The sequence below is a fragment of the Apium graveolens genome, chromosome 6 (genome assembly GCF_009905375.1).
Source record: "Apium graveolens cultivar Ventura chromosome 6, ASM990537v1, whole genome shotgun sequence".
Taxonomy (NCBI): domain Eukaryota; kingdom Viridiplantae; phylum Streptophyta; class Magnoliopsida; order Apiales; family Apiaceae; genus Apium; species Apium graveolens.
Window position 1 is genome coordinate 209,063,959 of NC_133652.1, and position 21,073 is coordinate 209,085,031.

The window sequence follows — 21,073 nt, forward strand, 5'->3', positions numbered from 1 at the left end:
TTTATAAAACTTAACAAGTCACTAGTAGATTTATTTACAATATTTTTATATTTTTGAATTTCTTCATTTTTCATAAAGAAATATTGAATACATTATTAATTAAAGTAGTTCTATTTGAAATACATATTTTATTTATTTTTCAAAAATAATAATATTTGTGTAATTGAATGTTTAAAAACTTATCGAGTCATTAGTGATTTTATTTATAATGTTTATATATTTTTGACTTTCTTCATTTTTCATAAAAAATATTCAAAATTATATTTATTTAAAGAAAATATAAATTAATAATATAAATTTCAACAAAAATTTAGACCGGGCTGTTTATTTTTATTAGAACTCGGGCCAAGAGATGAAATTGGGGGCGGGATGTGAAAAATGGGGAGCCGGTGGTTGAAATTTTAACCAAAAAGAAAGAGGGGTCAAATTAGGGTTAAATGAAGCATAACTTTGTGTGTGCCTCTCTCGTCCTCCTTCCTCTCCCTCGAAGTCTCTCTCGGTGTTTAGAATTTCATTTTCCTCTCTTTATTGTTAATATAGTTTAGATATGGATGTTTCCAAGAGGGCTTCTTTGTTGAGGATGTGTTCTCCTGGTCCAAGAGGATACAAAATAGGTGTTTTTCTATCTTTGCTGCTTCTAATCAATTGAACTTGTATTTACCCTTTGTTCTTCGAGACGATTGTGAGTGGGCAGTGTTCTTGATCTCTCATAAATGATTTTGTTGAGTTCATCTTTTATTATATATAGATATATGTTTATAAATTTTTATTTTGTTTAAAATCTCCATTTACTATATGTTTAAGTTTATGTATGCTTGTTATAATAGTCTGTAAAACCACGGATAATTGATTTGTACTTTTAGTGAATACTCTTGTGTATTTGTAGAGTTTGTAGGATTATACTTGTAATGGGATATTGGTAGATGACTTTTAATTTTTGTATGTGTGTGTGTTGTTAACTTTCTCTGTAGAATTTAGCCCCAGAAACACAGTCTCTGAAGCAGATGATGCTAATTGGGTTCAAATCAGCAAGCCATTCAATAGGTTAGTGCTCTAATTTGTTTCTTTAACATGCCATACAAGATAACCACTGGATTCTTTTCAGAGAACACTACAGTTTTAGTAGAAGGGGAGATGCTCTTAAATGGGATGTTTCAGGTTTGTATAATTTTCCTCATCTTTTATCATATTTGCCCCTCTATATATGAAAAAATAAATCTTAGAATGAGTCTAAAATAGAGCACATTCTTATCGTCTACTGTCTTCAGTAAAATAGGATCCAAAGTATACTCTCTTAAATTTTATTGCCATTTTTTCCCACCAATAGACATTTTATATGTTTTCTACTTACAGATGACTCTAAGCTTTAGCAGTAAGAATAGCATACTTAAAAGAATATCTTTTGTTCACTCAAAAATAATCTTGCAGGTCAAAACATGTGGGTTTCCTCCACTAGAAGATAGGGACAAGCCATCTTGATTATTTTCTGGGATTGACTTCTTTGGCAGTGGAAACTATATCCTTTTGTATGCCTTCGATTAATACAGTTTTGTGGGCCAAAAATTTGGGACTTTCTGTTAAAAGTTTGATGACTTCTTTGTTTGGATATGTCCTTAACTTTTCATATAGCTGAGACTTGCAGAGTTGGAAACAAGGGCAGTAAATGACATGTTTATCGTCCTTTCAGATATTTGGTTGGACAATGAGGATGTATGCATGCAATTGCTAAATCATTTCAGTAGTTTCTTGTTGCCAATTTTATCATTTCAGTAGTTGCTTGCATAAGCTATCTTTATTTATTAATATATAGTTCACAACATTTGCTAACTATTAACCTTTCAAATATGTAAGCCTGTAAGGTATTAAGTAGTATTATTAGCACGTAGATAACCCTTTCTCAAGTATCAAACAGTCTTAAGTGCTACTAGATGTCTGATACCAGAGGCTCACATTGCATTCTCAGGAAATGGTTACAGAAGACTGATCCTCATAACTTGGTTCGGGGCCTGATTGCAGCTAACATAGCTATATTTTTCTTGTTCTGAAAGGCTAGTAGTCAATTTAAGAGGGAGAACTTCATGTCAAGTTTTCTATCTATTGTTGTTTCTAGTAGTCATAGTATTTGTAATGATTAATTAAAATCTCAACTTTTTTCTATCATTTATAATATTCACATGTTCGAAAACAGATTTCTCTGGACAATCTCAAAAGTGGACGTTTGCACACATTGGTAACTTCTGCCTTCAGTCATATGGATGGTGGACATTTGATCTCAAACATGATTGGTTTATACATCTTTGGGAAAAGAGTAAGGTCACATGCCATATATTTGTTCCAGGTTTAAGACTCTATTGCAGTTTTACAATATGCTACTACCATGCTTGGAGAATATTGCGGTAACCTGACAACAGTGGAAAGGAAATGGACCTTAGTTATCCAATATGTGCTAATTGAGAACTGTTACAAGATTTATTAACATTACATTAGGGAAGGCATGCTGTTTTTTCCTGAATTTACATATTGTTGGAACTTGGACGACAAAACTTGGTTATTTACATTTTCAGTTTTTGCGTAGAGACATGTGACTGTAACCCAGTAGTCATGGACTATACTAGCTAGTTGATCCCGACATAGCAACATAATTACATCCAATTTGATCAAGTATGAAATCTGCCTTGGCTAAGAGTAGTATTCTGATATTTAGCAAATGTAGGTCCTTCAACAGTTCTACCAAGACCCCCTTTACCAAATTCTTTACCTCTTGGCTTACTAGTCACCCGTAATATGGTGTGAAGTTTTGGTAAGCTTTTTCTTCTTTTATTGCTTTTTTTCAAGCGTTTTTTTACTTAGTTGTAAAGGCCAAGTGGAAAAATTCAAAATGGTGATGGTTAAACTGTTTTTCTTCAGAGAACAACTATATCCCCATGGATCGTAACTGATAGGGATAAATAAATCCTGATTGTATAAATAAATATTGCAAGGTGTGGGCTGCTAGGCCCAATAAGAAGATGTATGACATTCAGACCAAGAAGGTCAACACATTGATCAGGCCTGATGGACCAGATCAGGCCTGATGGAACAAAGAAGGCCCAAAAACCTTGATTATTTATTAATTTCGTAATTAATAAATAAAGGAGGAAAACAGCTATTAAGATAAGTCCTAGTGGGGATATAAATCCTTGTAGATTGGCCTCAAGGGGACCTAAAAGGATAAGGAATCAGTTTCCTACTATCTAGGACTCCAAAGTCCATTCTAATTATGAGACTTGCCCACCAAGTCTCCTATACCAAGTCCAATTCAAGGACTCTCAACATCTATATAAGGGGTCTCACCCCACAAATCAGAACTACATTTTTTGGCTTGATTCCCTAATTCACAGAGATACGTAGGCATCTCGTAAAGGCAGAGTTGAGCTACGAAACACGACAGCAGCCATTAAAGGCCTTGAGCTCCCGAATCTTAGTAATAAATACAGCAAATAATAACCTTAGTTTTTTATCCATAACATTTGGCGCCGTCTGTGGGAAGTGAACAACCACCATGGCGAGAACACGGAGAACAACTAGCGCTTTGGAGGAGGGAACACCATCAGGGACAACTCAGGTGATTTCATCAACCGTGGAGATTCCTCCCCACTCAACTTATGCATCTACTCAAGCGAAAACCCAGATAGGGGCAACTCAATCTCAGCCACAAGGGACGACTCCCCCGACTATTCAAGGTACGAATCCTCAAGTTCAACAAGTACATATACCTGTGAATTCTCGACCCGTCGGGTATGAATATTCAACTATTGTTACCACTAACCCCCCTTATGGGATGCCCCTTTACCCCGAGGTTGAAGGAAGTGGATATGTTGGGCGAAGTGAAGCACGAGGGCAATCGCCCCCTTATATACGAGGTTTGGCTCCTATGCCCGAGGATCGGGAATTTTCTAGTCCTTACACTGAGAGAGATTCCGAATCTTCGGATGATGAAGTGGCCCCAAGAAGGAGACGTCCAGGCAAGGAGCCGATGGCCGATGGAAGGCAACGCCCTCGAAGCACCCAAGGGGTGAATCCCCAAGAAGTGCAAAAAAGGATAAGGGCTCATGAGGCTGAGATCCAAAGGCTGAGGCGTGACTTGGAAGCTCACCAGGCCACCAGACCCCAGATGCCTCCTAGGGGGAGAAATCCTCCTCCTGTCATAGACCTGGATGGTCCGGTACGAAGAAGGGCTGCTGTCCCAAGAACTGATCCAAGCAATCTCCTTCCCCTTAGAGATCCTGATGATCCAACTCCACCCTTCACAGAAGAGATAATGAATGTCCATATCTCAAGGAAATTCAAGATGCCCACTATCAAAGCCTATGATGGCACGGGAGACCCCGCTAATCATGTTAGGACATTCTCTAATGCACTGCTGCTGCAACCCGTGAATGATGCTATAAAGTGTCGGGCCTTCCCTCAAACCCTGTCGGGTATGGCTCAAAGATGGTACAGTCGCCTGCCCCCAAATTCTATTGGATCATTCAGAGAATTAAGTCAGGCTTTTATTAAGCAAATCATCAGTGGAAGAGTCCATGAGAAAAGTTCTGCATCTCTTATGAGTCTTGTGCAGGGAGCTAAGGAATCCTTGAGAGATTACCTGAATCGTTTCACAAAGGAGGCTTTAAAAGTCCCGGACCTTGATGATAAGGTAGCCATGATAGCACTGCAACAAGGAACTAGGGACGAGTTTTTTAAGATGTCCTTGGCCAAACGTCCCCCTGAAAGCATGTTGCAGCTCCAAGAGAGGACAGGGAAGTATATCAAGGTTGAAAAAAGTATGAGGAATACCGTAGTAAGTAATGAGCCCATTGGAGGCAAGAAGTGGAAGACTGATTTAGAATATATTGCAAAAGACAAATATCCTAGAACCGAACAAAACCCTGATTCAACCCCCAAGAGGGGAGGACCTGGGCAAAAGTTCACTGAATATGCTAAGCTGAATGCTCCTAGAAGTCAGATTTTGATGGAGATTGAGAAAGACAGAGATATTCGCTGGCCTAAGCCCTTGAAGGCTGATCCCGCCAAGCTAGATAAGGGCAAGTATTACAGGTTTCACAAAGATGTTGGCCATGACACCGATGAGTGTAGGCAATTGAAAGATGTAATTGAGTTTTTGATTCGAAAAGGAAGATTGAACAAGTATACTGGAGATGGAGGGGACAGAAATAATAATGGAAGGAAGAACTTTGAAGATCGTAGGAGGGACCAAGACGATCAGGGGCGGAATCCCCAACCTAGAGGGCCGGTTATAAATGCAATTTTTGGAGGACCGCGACGCCCTCGAGGGCCTGTGATAAACACGATCTTTGGAGGTCCAACTGCTGCTGGATTGTCCAAAAATTCTAGAAAGGCATATACTAGGGAAGTTATGCATATTGTTGGAGAAGCCCCGAAGAGGGCCAGGACAGAAGTAACATTGGCTTTTGATGATTCCGACCTAGAGGGTGTGAAGTTTCCCCATGACGACCCGCTGGTCATAACACCGATAATAGGAAATAGCCCGGTTAAGAGGGTCCTTGTGGATAATGGTGCTTCTGTGGATATCTTGCTCCACGACACCTTTCTAAGAATGGGGTATACCGACTCCTAGTTGACACCAACCGACATGCCGATATATGGATTTGCTGGAGTAGAATGTCTTGTGGAAGGGATAATCAAATTGCCGACCACCATAGGTACGAAACCAAGGCAAGCAACGCAGATGCTGGATTTTGTGGTGGTAAAGGCTAGTTCAACATATAATGCTATCATGGGGAGAACAGGGATACATGCCTTCAAGGCAGTCCCCTCTTCCTACCATTCAGTCATGAAGTTTCCCACCCGAAACGGGATTGGGATTGAAGAGAGAGGAAATCAAAAAATGGCTAGAAGCTATTATGTGGCCTCTTTGAGGGCAGATGGAGTCGGGGGGCAGGTTCTTCCTATTGAAGATATGGATGTTCGAGAAAATGATGAGAATAGAGGAAGGCCAGCAGAAGAATTGGTTTCGGTTCCTTTAGACCCCGGGAATCCTGAGAGGATGACTTTCATTGGAGCCACAGTAGAGGAGCCCCTTAGAGGGATGTTAGTGAAATTTTTGCAAGAAAATAGTGATGTGTTTGCATGGTCAGCAGCTGATATGCCAAGCATAGACCCGGAGTTAATTACTCACAAGCTAAACGTGGATCCAAGCTGGAAGACAGTGAAACAAAAGAAAAGAAATTTTTCCCCGGAAAGACAAGAAGCTATAAAACAGGAAGTAGAAAAGCTCTTAGAGGCTGGTTTCATTGAGGAGATTCAATTTCCGGAGTGGTTAGCAAACCCTGTAATGGTGAAGAAGGCTAATGGAACGTGGAGGATGTGTATAGACTTCACTGATCTGAATGATGCATGCCCCAAAGACTGTTTTCCGCTGCCTAGAATTGATACTTTGATTGATGCCACTACTCAACATGAGATGCTGAATTTCATGGATGGATTTAGCGGATACAACCAGATCAAAATGCATAAGGATGACATTCCAAAGGTATCATTTATCACTGACTTTGGTGTTTATTGTTATCTTGTTATGGCGTTTGGTCTCAAGAATGCAGGAGCCACCTATCAAAGGTTGGTGAATAGAATTTTTAAGGATCTTATTGGTAAGACTATGAAAGTCTATGTTGATGATATGTTAGTCAAGAGTCTAGTAAAGACTAATCATATAGCCCATTTAAGGGAAGCTTTTGAGGTCCTGAGGTACCACAAGATGATGTTGAATCCTACGAAGTGTGCTTTCGGAGTAGGATCTGGAAAATTCTTGGGACTGATGGTCTCAAAGAGAGGAATTGAGGCTAACCCCGATAAAATAAAGGCAATCCTGGACATGGAACCACCAAAAACTGTCAAGGATGTTCAGAAGCTCACAGGAAGGGTCGCTGCGCTAGGACGATTCATCTCCAAGTCAGGAGACAAGTGCTTGTCATTCTTCAAGTCACTAAAGAATATCAAAGACTTTATATGGAATGAGGAAAGCCAGAAGGCATTCGAAGAGTTAAAGAAGTATATGGCTCAGGCCCCGTTGTTGGCCAAGCCAGTTCTGAGTGAAATTTTATTCTTGTACTTGGCTGTTTCAGAGAGCGCCTTAGCGCGGTGTTGGTTAAGGAAGAACTGAAAGTCCAGAAACCCGTATACTATGTCAGCAAAATTTTGCATGATGCTGAGTTGAATTATTCAACTATTGAGAAATTCGCTTTGGCCTTGGTAATGGCTTCAAGAAAGCTGCGTCCTTATTTTCAAGCTCACCAGATTGAAGTGCTAACAAATCAGCCACTGAGAAATATCATTCACAGTCCCAAGGCAAGTGGGAGACTGATTAAGTGGGCAATAGAGTTGGGAGAGTTCGATCTCAAGTATAAGTCACGTACGGCTATAAAAGCCCAGGCACTAGCTGACTTCGTGGTGGAATGTACCATACCCAACCAAGAAGTCGGGGGGCAGGAAGATACCATACCTCAAGACAAGGGAGTCGACAATGGGGACAGGGAGAAGGATGATAAGGAGAAAGAATATTGGGTTCTCTATTTTGATGGAGCATCAAAAACAAATTCCAGTGGAGCAGGGTTTGTTTTGCAAAGCCCTGATGGATTCTTAATTGAGTATGCTATGAAGCTAGACTTCCCAACCACAAACAATGAGGCAGAGTATGAAGCCCTGATTGCTGGCCTTGGTCTAGCTGGGACACTTAGAGTCAAAAACTTAAAGGTCCGTGGAGACTCGAAGCTGATCATATCCCAGGTAAAGGGAGAATTTGAGGCAAGGGATGATACGATGGCTAAGTATGTTCGCCTAGTAAGGGCTGTGATGACCCAATTTAATGAATGCCATGTTGAACACATTCCAAGGGAAGAAAATGCTAAAGCAGATGCGCTATCAAAGTTTGCTTCATCTGAGATTGAAGAAAGTTCAGGAAGTGTGTACTTCCGTGTTTTGAAGACACGAAGCATAGATGTTAAGCTTGTGGCTCCCATAGGCTTGGGGACGTCATGGATTGATCCTATCAAGGCTCACATTCAAACCGGTTGGTTGCCAAGTGATGCAACTGAAGCACGGAAGTTAACTGTTCGAGCACTAAGGTACTCTTTGATAGATGGGATTCTTTACAAAAGATCTTTCGTGGTTCCCTACTTGAGGTGTCTCAGGCCCGATGAGGCACGCTTGGCTCTTGAAGAAGTGCATGAAGGTATTTGTGGACAACACTTGGGGGGCAGGGCCCTGGCTCATAAGATAACTCATCCAGGCTTTTATTGGCCGGAAGTGATGGCTGATGCCAAAGAATATGTGAAGAAGTGCGACCGCTGTCAGAAGCATGCACCTGTTGTTAGACAACCTCCCGAGATGCTGACATCTATCAACTCGCCTATTCCCTTTGCTATGTGGGGAATGGATATTCTAGGGCCTTTCCCTATGGCCACGATACAAAGGAAGTTCCTGATTGTAGCCATTGATTATTTCACTAAGTGGATTGAAGCCAAACCCTTGGCCAAAATCACAACGAAACAAGCTGCACAATTCCTGTGGGAAAACATTATGTGCCGATATGGAATTCCCCGTGTCCTAGTCACCGACAATGGAACGCAGTTTAACAATGTTGAATTCAAGAAGTATTGTGAAGAAAATGAAATTGAGTTACGGTTCACCTCCGTGGCTCACCCACAAGCCAATGGGCAAGCAGAAGTAGCAAATCGAATAATCCTGGATGGACTAAAGAAGAGGATCGAGAAGTCAAGAAATAATTGGGTGGATGAGATACTTCCCATATTATGGGCCTATAGGACTACTTGTAGAGTCACGACAGGAGCAACTCCCTTCATGTTGGCGTATGGGGCAGAAGCAGTAGTTCCAGTGGAGATATCACATTCCTCTCCAAGGATTCAGGCTTTCAATGCCGAGGAAAATGAGGAAGGACAAAGATTGGCTCTAGACTTAATCGATGAAGTGCGAGATGAAGCACATGCAAAGATAGTAGAGTATCAGAAGAAAGCTTCATTCTACTACAACTTAAGGGTTAAAGAAAGGTTCTTTAAACAAGGTGACCTAGTCTTGAGGAAGATAGAAGCTTCTGGGGTAGGACAGAAAGGGAAACTTGCCCCAAATTGGGAAGGGCCGTACAAAGTCAAGAGCGTTCAGGGTAGAGGAACCTACAAGCTGGAGACTACGGATGGTTTTGAAGTCCCGAGAAACTGGCACGCACAAAACCTGAAGGTTTACTACGTGTAAGATGGTCGAAGTATGATTCTCACTTGTCATTGTGACAAGTAGGTTTAAAAGCACCTTGAAGCTTTGTTTGCATAGGATTTTTTAGCTATTATAGATCAGGGTCGAACCCATATTATGTAAGGTTTTGGAAAACCAGACTTGAAATTGAAGAGTTCGAAATTATTTCAACCTATGGATGTTTGAGTTGTGATAATACTTGTGTGGCCCATTAAGCCAAGTTTGAATATTAAAGTATCGGAAAAATAAAGGAGAGAATGCAAATAAGGAAAGTAGCATATAAAATAGCCCCGGAGGGTAATAAGTTTTAATACAAACAAAAGTCCAGACATAAGTTAAGGATAAAATTACAGAATAGAAAAACTACTCCTCCATGCGGGAGCCTTCATTCTCTTGTTCCTTATCAGCGCCTTCAGCATCCTTCGCAGGAGAAGCGAGAGGAGAAGCAGTGTTAGGATCCAAGATGTGATCATCTGGCTGAGGGGAGTTGAAGAGGGCGTCTATGCTGTCCTCCAACTCAGCCTGCTCGGGACTTATAAAGTCCTTAGGGTCGACTAAGCCCGGGTGCTTCTCAGAAACCGCCTTTACGGCCGCATCCCATCCCTGAGTAAACTGTAGGGAATAAAGACCCTCATCATGAATCTCCATGAGATTCTTAAACTTGTCAGAATCCATGTAGTCATCAATGAGCTTATCCTTATCGCTCCTAAGTTTCACCAGCTCGGAATGAGCCTTAGCCAGCTCCTCTTTCTTCGTGTCCAGCTTCTTCTCCAGGACCTTGGCTCTCTCTTCCCATTTTTTCATCTCCTTCTCAAACCCATCTGAGTTACCCTTCCAGGACCTAGCTTGGTGGAGGGCCGCCTGGAAGCAGGTATTACTCTGCAAAGAAATATGTATGAGTTAGCACAAGTTCGTTGAAATACGAGAAAATTGGGATTCAAAGAAAAAGAGAAAAAAGAAAGTTACCGCAGCTTGGGCTTGAGAACCCAGAAGCTCAATAGTCTCGATATCACTCCCCATAACAATGTCAGTAAAGTCATGGGGAGTGATGGAATGGTACGACCAATCCTTAGCATGTTTGGTGGATCCAACCACCGTATCGCTCCTCCTGAAGCCCCAGTTAGGCCTGAAGGAATGTGCCTTAAGTGGAGGATCCACATCGTCCCCCAACTCGACCACCGGGACGTGGGGCTTAAGAAAAGAAGGACCGTCAGGTTTGCTCCTGGGGTCCTTGTTTAGCTTGGCCCTCTTCTGGCGGCCTGACTCCCCTTCCTTGGGCCTGTTGACATTATTGATGGCCTCGCAAGCTGAAAAGGAAAGATAGAAAGAATATTAAATTGCAGGAGAGATAAAACGTTACAATTAAAGGGAAGGAAAAATGGTTATCCAGTTATAAATTTACCCTTATCACTGGCCTGAGAGAGACTAACTTTCTTCAGAGAAAACTCCTCTAAGAGGGTCCAGGTGTCTGTTTTCCCATCATCTCAAATTAAGGCTTGGTAGGCCACCTCCTCCTCATCAGATAATCTGATGCTACCTGGACTCCCATCTGACACTTTGCAAAAGGGCCTACGAAAGAGTGTGGCCCAATCACCCCCAGCCCAGGTCAGCCTCACAAACTCGTCCCTCCATTTAGGGTTATTCTCAACTATGGAATTACTATCGAAGATATGAGGGATTTTGGGCCGTTGACGAATTAAAACCCAACCTGGTTGACTCATGGCGCTATTATAGAATTGGAAAACTTTCCTAAAGACGGCTACGGAAAGAGGAAAATTGTTTCTACGACAAAGGACCATAAAACAGATAATGTTCCTCCAAGCGTTAGGAGGGAGTTGACAAGGGTTAATTTGTACATCTGCAAGTAAGCGAGGAATAAATTCATGGAATGGGAACCTGAGACCCGCGGTCAGGGCTCCTCGATAGATAAACAAAGTATCCCCCTCCCAATTACAAGTCCTATCCCCAGGGGTGGCTGGAGTAATCCTAAGGTGGGGTGGAAGTCTGTACAGGGTGTTCATAGACTCTATCCTACCATCTAACTCATGAAAGGTGTTACCATGATTATACGAATCTAACTCAGATAGAGAGGGATATTCATCACCCCTCGAGTTAATCATATCAAGTAGGGAAGTATATGGAGATTGAATTTGAATGTTTGTACCTCTCTTAGAGACATTCATCTTCTGCAAACGAGCCAAGTCACGATCCGCCATTGATATGCTTCGGTTGAAGGCTTGAAACCCAGAAAAACCTGAGAAAGGTGGAGCTGCGGTGGCTGAGGTCGCCGGAAATCGCCTTCTCAAAGGGAGAACTCTAGAGATATTTGTGAGAGAAAATGAGAAATGTGAAGTGAAGTGAGGATTCTCACTTCACACTACACTTATATAGGCGAAAAGCTCCGAATACGAGGCATTTCTAGGCCCATTTAGCCAGGCCCAACCTAAAAGCCCATCTACTAGAAATATCAGGAATAATCTAGAAGCTCCCATGGAAAATGAAGGGTCGAAAATCGACCAGAATTTTAAAATAGTTCGATCAGAGTCCTAATCGATAAAGAAGAAAATCCTAATCGACACTTCAATCGATCAAGAGGGAAGAAACCTATTAAGTTCGATCAGAGTCCTGATCGACACCAAACAGTATCCTGATCGATACCTCATTCGAACAGGAGCAAAGAAATCCCCTAAGTTCGATCAGAGTCCTGATCGACCCCAAAAAGGATCCTGATCGATATCTCATTCGAGCAAGAAGGAAGAAAACCACTAAGATCGATCAGAGTCCTGATCGACACAGAAGAGGATCCAGATCGATATTTCATTCGATCAGAATGATAGAAAGCCACCTAGTTCGATCAGAATCCTGATCAAAATCGATCAAGAATTCTGGTCGATTATGCCCATGTTTCAGTCGACTAGAGTGTCACTTTGAAGGCCAGTTCGATCAGAGTCCTGATCGAAATCGATCAGGAATCCTGGTCGATTCCGCATAGATCCTGATCGAAGATCCCATCGACTAGAATGTTACTTCCTGAGCTAGTTCAATCAGGATCCTGATCGAAATCGGTCAGGAATCCTGATCGATTTTTTATACATCCTGATCGATTTTAAGGCAGAAAATTAGGGAAAATCCAGAAATTAAGGATAAATCCCAGAATATTAGGGAAAAATCCAGAAATTAAGGATAAATCCCAGAATATTAGGGAAAAATCCAGAAATTAAGGATAAATCCCAGAAAATTAGGGAAAAATCCAGAAATTAAGGATAAATCCTAGAAAATTAGGGAAAATCCAGAAATTAAGGATAAATCCCAAAAAATTAGGATAAATCCCAGAAAATTAGGGAAAAATCCAGAAATTAAGGATAAATCCCAGAAAATTAGGGAAAAATCCAGAAATTAAGGATAAATCCCAGAAAATTAGGGAAAATCCAGAAATTAAGGAAAAATCCAGAAATTAAGGATAAATCCCAGAAAATTAGGGAAAATCCAGAAATTAAGGATAAATCCCATAAAATTAGGGAAAAATCCAGAAATAAAGGAAAAATCGTTGTAAATGTGTAGGTCGCTCCACACTTTACACGAAAACGAAACTCTGTAAGGGAATGAATAGACTTAACTTTTGCGAAACCTAATCAATGTTTCCCAAAAGTTGGGGGGCAAATGATAGGGATAAATAAATCCTGATTGTATAAATAAATATTGCAAGGTGTGGGCTGCCAGGCCCAATAAGAAGATGTATGACATTCAGACCAAGAAGGTCAACACATTGATCAGGCCTGATGGACCAGATCAGGCCTGATGGAACAAAGAAGGCCCAAAAACCCTGATTATTTATTAATTTCGTAATTAATAAATAAATGAGGAAAACAGCTATTAAGATAAGTCCTAGTGGGGATATAAATCCTTGTAGATTGGCCTCAAGGGGACCTAAAAGGATATGGAATCAGTTTCCTACTATCTAGGACTCCAAAGTCCATTCTAATTATGAGACTTGCCCACCAAGTCTCCTATACCAAGTCCAATTCAAGGACTCTCAACATCTATATAAGGGGTCTCACCCCACAAATTAGAACTACGTTTTTTGGCTTGATTCTCTAATTCACAGAGATACGTAGGCATCTCGTAAAGGCAGAGTTGAGCTACGAAACACGAGAGCAGCCATTAAAGGCCTTGAGCATCCGAATCTTAGTAATAAATACAGCAAATAATAACCTTAGTTTTTTATCCATAACAGTAACCTTAGACGCTTTAGAACCTTTTGGTTGTGATGCTCCACAGCAGGTATCTTATCCTTTTTTGAGTTATGAGCATAAGATCAGTGGAATTTTTGAAATTTCTTCTTATAGTTTTTTAAATTTTGTTAATTGCAGAACCCTCGTCCCTTGCCATATCTTGCAGAAAAGATATTCAAGAATTATGACGTTTCTTTAGAGGTAACTTTGTAGTTACGGATTGTAATATACAGTACTGATATATATTATATTGTTAGTTTCTAACTTCTATACTGGTTGATGCTTAAAAACCAACGGTTGACATACTTTTGATAGTTGTTTTTTATCAATATAGTTAAAAAAAACTTTAGATTTGTTTCATAGAGAGAGTTATATACCAATAATCAGCTCTATACTTTGATTGCAGGTTTGAATTAAACTAGCTGGGGAAGAAGCATCATATGTTGTCACAAGGAGTAATTTAAATCACTTGTAAGGAATCGCCTTCTAATAACCTCTTCAACAATCTCATAAACTTTTAAGTTCCTACAAGCCCACTGCTATTTTTGGTCCATAGGAAAAGTCAACCGCATTTTCGTAACTACTAAAATTTGTAATATTCTTCAAGCTACATGTCATAATGGTTTTAGTTACTGCAATTTGCTGTAAATTATTAGTTTTATCACATTTTCTTAATCTATGGTGCAGGTATTGGACAGTGACTCAACAACTTGCTCACCATACTATAAATGGTTGTAATTCGAGACTTGGTGATCTTCTTGGGACTGGCACAATAAGTGGACCTGTAAGATTTTTCTCTATGAATTTGCAGTCGGTATCAGCATCTTGTATGTCTTTGCAAAGCTTACATGCTCTTTTCATTCTACAAAGAAGTCTCTAGTCTTTGAGGGTATATGAATATTTACTTATAAAATTTGATATTTAACCAGAAAAAGTACATATAGCAGTTACGATGGTAACAAGTAGTCTTAACAAATGTTACCACATTTAGGTTTGTGTAAGCTAAAATATGCACACTATACTAATTATGAAGTTTAATGTATGTGATCTCAGTAAAATTTAATATTTGATATATAAAAAAATGACTTAGATATTGAATTATAGTCTATTTTGAAAAACTTTAAATACTACTTGTTTTATATCCGTCAGTAGTATATAAAGCATAATGGTTATCGGGAGTTCTTACAGGAACCAGAATCATATTGATGCTTACTAGAACTGACATGGAATGGACAAAAAACTGTGTCTTTAGGAGGGGCAACTCGGAAGTTTCTAGAAGATGGTGATGAAGTGATTTTCCAAGGTTGTTTCAAAAAATATTTTAGCTCTTTCCTCTTTACCACTTAAATTTTTAATCAAAACATGAGAGAATTCTGAATTAATCTATGTATGTTTCGATACGGACATAACTAATCAATAAGCCATAGGGATTGAGATAGGGATTGAGATGTTAAATCTAATCATCTATATAATTCTTCAAGTGGCCTGGTCATCATTCTTCTTTAATGTTTTTGAAGAGAATTGTATTATTATATTGCGATGCTAAATTTTAGTTCATTCACTATACGTACCAACACTCATTCATTATGTTGGATTATCTGTAGGGGAACGGGTACAATGTCGGTTTTGGTACAGGCTCTGGAAAAATCATGCCTTCCTTTCCTTGATAAACCCTTCATTGGCTTATAGGTGAAAGCATGTGTCTGGCTAGATGATCAGGCTGAGTATGGCGTAAAATGCTCTCAGACTGTGTGTTGATTTAAGTCATATATCAGCAATCTAGTCATGTTTATGTTCTTTCCTGTGTACTAGTGCAGTACTGTCTGTAAAGATTTTAAAATAGTATACATTACTGCTAATATATATTTTAAAGAGATTTACCTGGATTGTGTTGGTTTTAAGACAATGGTCTTATTTATGGACATGTTAATTTATAAACAGTTTCTAGCATTTTTTTTATAAAAGCGTTCCAATAGGTCTTTATAGTGTTGCTAATAATCACTCAAAAACGTTGCTAAAAATATTAAAAAGTGTTGCAAAAAATACTAAAAGCGTTACAAAAAGGTTGCATCGATACCCCATATGTGGGCCCCATTGTGGGGCTCACAAATATTGTACTGATAGCCCAAACTCTACTGTAACACTTTTCAAGACCTATTGCAACCCCATTGGTGTTGCAATAGCACGTTTCTGTAACAGATAACCAATGGTTGTAATAGGGTATCATCGGGGTTGCAAAAAACTCTATTGCAACGCCTAAAATTGCAACCCCGAAAAAGAGTCGCCATAGCCTTTTTTTGGCCTTTAATAACGCTTTTTTGGCCTTTATTTACGGTTTCTTGGGGTTGCAGAATCCAATCTATGGCGTAGTGCCAGAACAAGGAAATGAAACAAAAAGTTGGAAAAAATGGCCACACAGATTTTGCAGATGTGGAAAAGATGAGGGAAGAAATTGCTGCTGAAATGGCGATAATTTGAATAAGAAGCTCAGGAAGATTTTGGGGAGATTGGTAGAGATGAATCCTATTATAAACACTACGCCATAGATTGCATACTGCAACCCTTCATCCTGGGGTTGCAAAGAAAAGTGTAATAGTAGCCTTCTAAACAAATGTCTATCGCAACCACTCTTTTTTGATGTTGCGGTATAGTCACAATGTGTTACCATAGCATACTAAAAAGATGAATTTATATATTTTATAATTTAACTAAATAATTATTTTCATAAAAATGAATTAATAATCAAGATATTATTTATTTAATTTTGTTAAACTTGATAATATGTTATTAAATTCAATAATAATGAATTATAATAAAATTTTAGAAATTTAAAATTATTTTACAAAAAATGAATATATAATGGGAAAAAATATATTATAATTTCTAAAAATTAATGATTTATTGACGGAGTGATTAATGATAGCAAAAGTAATTTATTTTTGATAATTTAAATTGGAAAGGATAGAATTTATGAAAACTATATATTAGATAATTTTAATATCAATATTTATACATGTAAAAATAAATGAAAAAGGTGGACATTGAAAATTTGGTGAGGAGGGAAAATTGCCGCTTTATTTTTGGAGCTGGAATTTAATAAAATTCAGAAAAGAAACACATACAGCGGCTTCACTCTTTTCCTTCCAAAAACACTACACATCGCCCTCTCCAAAACATACAATCGATGGTTCTTTAAAATATAGGGGTTTTCAGAACTTGGTTCTTCAAGAAAATTATATGGCTTCAAGCTTTGGTGGTTCAATATTTGTGAGCGTTATTAATTAAGGGTTGATTGGGGGTTTCGAATCAATTAAGTTTTACAAATCGAGTTGAATTAGGGCAGTTTTAATCTTACCAGGCTTTATTGCGCTATTATTTATAGATTCTTTATTTGGGTTTCTAGTATTTGATTATATTTCAGTTACTCTCTCTCTCTCTCAAATTTGGTTTGTTGTTTAATTGTGTAATTCAGGTGTGCTTTTCAGACTTCTAGTTTCAGCCTTCCAGAAATTATATATGTAGTTTGTCTCTGTTTCTCTCAGTTTTATTACAGTAATCACTTTCTTCTCTCTTAATTCTATTTGTCTTTTAAGTTAATTAACATCTGGCTTTATTTTAAGTTGTGTTCTATTTTTATAATGTTCATTAAATTTTTGGTTGTGCATTATATTACACTTCCATTTGATGCTAATCTAATTTTGGGTTTGTAGTTGTGTTGTTATAATGTATATCTTTGTTTATATTGCTGGAAAATAATGTTATGTGTGAGTGTATGTCTTTTTTATTTTCAACTTTTCCTTGTTATTTTACTCTTTTAAGCATATTGAGGTAAGGTTATTCATCTCCAAATGCGATATTGCCTCTAAACCAGATCAGTGGTTTCTCCTAATATTTTTTTCGAGTTAGTCATAATGATTGCGTCAGAGGGATTTGGTCATTTAGTTTAATTTTAAGAGTTATTTTGTAATCTTCATATGACTCCGTCTTTCAGAGTTAAAGTCTGACTCCGTCTTTGATATATGACTATATATTGCATCTTCCATCTTACATTATATCAAATTGTATGAGAATCTTATTTTTAACTCTACTCAAGTTGCATGTTGATTAAAAATGTGCAGTTATATGTTGTTTCATTGTCTTATTAAAGTTATAATTTCTTTTGGTAAAGTTTACACTACAGTAATAAGCCCTTGTACTTTTGACAGTTCAGTAAGCTCGAGGGATATGGTAGAGGCTTTTGTGAAGCTTCATGAGGAATGCCTCATTTACAACGGATGAGTAAAGGTCAAGGGATGTGGTAAAGGAACATCGATACGGATATAAACTGTGAAGTTAAAGTATTGATTTTATATTTTTAATCAGGTCGTTGCTTATATCTGGTTATATATGGTTGCTGCTATAGAGTTTTAAAACGCCGGTGCATACATTCTAACCTACACATTATATTACAGGGACTGAGGCACTTTTTGCTGACCTTGCTCACTTTCTGGTTTGAAATAATTTATTGCATATTGTCTTCTCCCATAACTTACTACTGAATATTCTCTTTCCTATTATTTTGAAATAATTTATTGCATATTGTCTTCTCCCATAACTTACTACTAAATTTATTTAAATATCCATAAAATTTCCAAGGCTGCTATGGTCAGACCTGGTAACAAGTTAGGAGAGTCTGTCGATCTTAATGAGGCTGCAGAGCATATATTTGGACTAGTGCTCATGAATGACTGGAGTGGTATACACTGTCTCAAACTCATACCCCTTGGTAATTTTTGTTATTCGTATATCAATAATTTGTATTTTCCATATATTGAACAACTAGGGATATTCAGGCATGGGAATATGTACCTCTTGGTCCTTTTCTTGGAAAAAGTTTTGGTAAGCTTTTACTTCTTTTATTGCCTTTTTTCAAGCATTTTTTTGCTTAGTTGTAAAGGCCAAGTGGCAAAAATCAAAATGGTGATGGTTAAACTGTTTTTCTTCGAGGAACAACTACATCCCCTTGGATCGTAACCTTAGACGCTTTAGAACCTTTTGGTTGTGATGCTCCACAGCAGGTATCTTATCCTTTTTTGAGTTATGAGCATAAGATCAGTGGAATTTGTGAAATTTCTTCTTATAGTTTTTTGAATTTTTCTAATTGCAGAACCCTCGTCCCTTGCCATATCTTGCAGAAAAATATCCAAGAATTATGACATTTCTTTAAAGGTAACTTTGTAGTTACTGATTGTAATATACAGTACTGATATATATTATAGTGTTAGTTTCTAACTTCTATACTGGTTGATGCTTAAAACCAACGGTTGACATACTTTTGATAGTTGTTTTTTTATCAATATAGTTAAAAAAACTTCAGATTTGTTTCATAAAGAGAGTTATATACCAATAATCAGCTCTATACTTTGATTGCAGGTTCAAATTAAACCAGCTGGGGAAGAAGCATCATATGTTGTCACGAGGAGTAATTTAAATCACTTGTAAAGAATTGCCTTCTAATAACCTCTTGAACAATCTTATAAACTTTTAAGTTCCTGCAAGCCCACTGCTATTTGTGGTCCATTTTGAAAAACTTGAAATATTACTTGTTTTGTATCAGTCAATAGTATATAAAGCTTAATGGTTATCGGGAGTTCTTACAGGAACCAGAATCATATGGATGCTTGCTAGAACTGACATGGGATGGACAAAGAACTGTGTCTTTAGGAGGGGCAACTCACAAGTTTCTAGAAGATGGTGATGAAGTAATTTTAACCGATTGTTGCATGGTTGTTTCAAAAAATATTTTAGCTCTTTCCTCTTTACCACTTAAATTTGTAATCAAAACATGCGAGAAATCTGAATTAATCTATGTATGTTTCGATACGGACATAGCTAATCAATAAGCCACAGGGATTGAGATGTTAAATCTAATCATCTATATAATTCTTCAAGTGGCCTGGTCATCATTTTTCTTTAATGTTTTTGAAGAGAATTGTATTATTATATTGCGATGCTAAATTTCAGTTCATTCACTATATGTACCAACACTCATTCATTATGTTGAATTATTTGTAGAGGAACGGGTACAATGTCGGTTTTGGTACATGCTCTGGAAAAATCGTGCCTTCATTTCCTTGATAAACCCTTCATTGGCTGATAGGTGAAAGCATGTGTCTGGCTAGATGATCAGGCAGAGTATGGCATAAAATGCTCTCAGACTGTGTGTTGATTTAAGTCATATATCAGCAATCTAGTCATGTTTATGTTCTTTCTTGTGTATTAGTGCAGTACTGTTTGTAAAGATTTTAAAATAGTATACATTACTGCTAATATACATTTTAAAGAGATTTAATTGGATTGTGTTGGTTTTAAGACAATGGTCTTATTTATGGGCATGTTAATTTACAAACAGTTCCTAGCATTTTTTTTTGTAAAAGCGTTGCAATAGGTCTTTATAGTGTTGTTAATAATCACTAAAAAACATTGCTAAAAATACTAAAAAGTGTTGCGAAAAACACTAAAAAGCGTTGCAAAGGTTGCATCGATACCCCACATGTGGGCTGAAGGAATTTACGGATGAGCGAAAGTGTGAAATAACAATTATTCCGTAAAAACCATATATCGCACATATAGAAAAACGTATAAAAGGGAAAAACTGAGGAATCGTAACCATACCTCGTGAATCGAAGCTTTATAAAATTGGAGTGCTAGCAGTTGCTCCTCAGTGTGTGAAGCACTCTACCGGTATCCACCAAGAACGATCCTCTTCGATGAACCTTTTTATAAAACTAAGCTTTTATAAAAATGGAGTTTTTGGGAGAGAGAGAGAAGAAGAAGATGGAGGCTAGGGTTTTCACAAAACCAAAATTGTGTGTTGTATTTTATGAGCCATCCATCTCATTCTATTTATAGGGCTCTCCTAGGGTTTTATAATATATCTTTATATATATTAACCCCCACATTTTATCTTCATAAAATGCTTTAATAATAATTAAAACTATTTTAATCATTATTTCTTTTCTTAACTATTTAGAAAATAATTCTCTCTCTCATTATTTCATCAAAGAAAATATTCTTTTATGGTGTGACCCTGTAGGTTTAATATTATGCCGGTAGTAGAAATAAATAATAATAAACTTTTATTAATTATTTACATGAATATTAAAATTCACTAAATATAATTAACTGATTAATTATATTTATTCTACATCGCGAGTGATGCTTCTCAACATATCGCGACTATCCGGATAATATGAATTCACTGCTTAGAATACCAAGAACCTGTCAGTGAATAGTTACCGTACAATTAACTCCTTCTACCCTCCAATGTCCTGATTAAATACAAGGCATGGATCTTGTGTCAAGCCTATCTAATTTAATCATTTGCTTTCCCATTCACTATGCTCAGTTCTATGTAAATTAGAAACTCCTTTCTAATTTCATTCACTCTGGCCAGAGATTCCTGAACTAGCATAAGTGGATCAACTTTGAACATTCTCTTCCTTCACTGGAAGGGGTAGATCCTTTATTGATCATACACTATCTTCGTGTACAAATTCCTATACCCAGTAGAGCCCTAATAATTGTCCCTGGAGACT

The 21,073-nt window shown here is 37.9% G+C and overlaps 1 protein-coding gene and 1 pseudogene across 4 annotated transcripts; both read left to right on the plus strand.

Moving 5' to 3' along the window:
* Nucleotides 1–404: 404 nt before the first annotated feature.
* LOC141668265 (RHOMBOID-like protein 12, mitochondrial) lies at nucleotides 405–15,382 on the plus strand. 4 transcript variants are annotated; one of them, XM_074475064.1, is made up of 11 exons: nucleotides 405–614; nucleotides 972–1,044; nucleotides 1,106–1,158; nucleotides 1,429–1,710; nucleotides 1,964–2,048; nucleotides 2,189–2,308; nucleotides 13,635–13,697; nucleotides 13,903–13,967; nucleotides 14,184–14,280; nucleotides 14,685–14,799; nucleotides 15,101–15,382. In XM_074475064.1, exons 1-4 carry the CDS (start codon nucleotides 548–550, stop codon nucleotides 1,461–1,463), a joined length of 228 nt encoding a protein of 75 aa, XP_074331165.1. In that variant the 5' UTR covers nucleotides 405–547; the 3' UTR covers nucleotides 1,464–1,710; nucleotides 1,964–2,048; nucleotides 2,189–2,308; nucleotides 13,635–13,697; nucleotides 13,903–13,967; nucleotides 14,184–14,280; nucleotides 14,685–14,799; nucleotides 15,101–15,382. The 4 variants fall into 4 exon arrangements, with proteins under 4 accessions (XP_074331165.1, XP_074331162.1, XP_074331163.1 ...); XM_074475061.1 differs by lacking the exon at nucleotides 1,964–2,048 and having other exon boundaries at nucleotides 426–614; XM_074475062.1 differs by lacking the exon at nucleotides 1,964–2,048 and having other exon boundaries at nucleotides 426–614; nucleotides 1,118–1,158.
* Nucleotides 14,116–19,818, plus strand: LOC141665710 (fumarylacetoacetase-like; annotated as a pseudogene).
* The last annotated feature ends 1,255 nt before the right edge of the window (nucleotides 19,819–21,073 follow it).

Excerpts from the sequence above, each read along its gene's own strand:
- LOC141668265 (XM_074475061.1), top strand. The coding sequence starts at position 1,669 with ATGTTTATCGTCCTTTCAGATATTTGGTTGGACAATGAGGAT. Across the intron at positions 1,711-2,188 it reads TTTGGTTGGACAATGAGGAT|ATTTCTCTGGACAATCTCAA; the intron begins GTATGCATGCAA and ends GTTCGAAAACAG. Across the intron at positions 2,309-13,634 it reads TATACATCTTTGGGAAAAGA|AACCCTCGTCCCTTGCCATA; the intron begins GTAAGGTCACAT and ends TGTTAATTGCAG.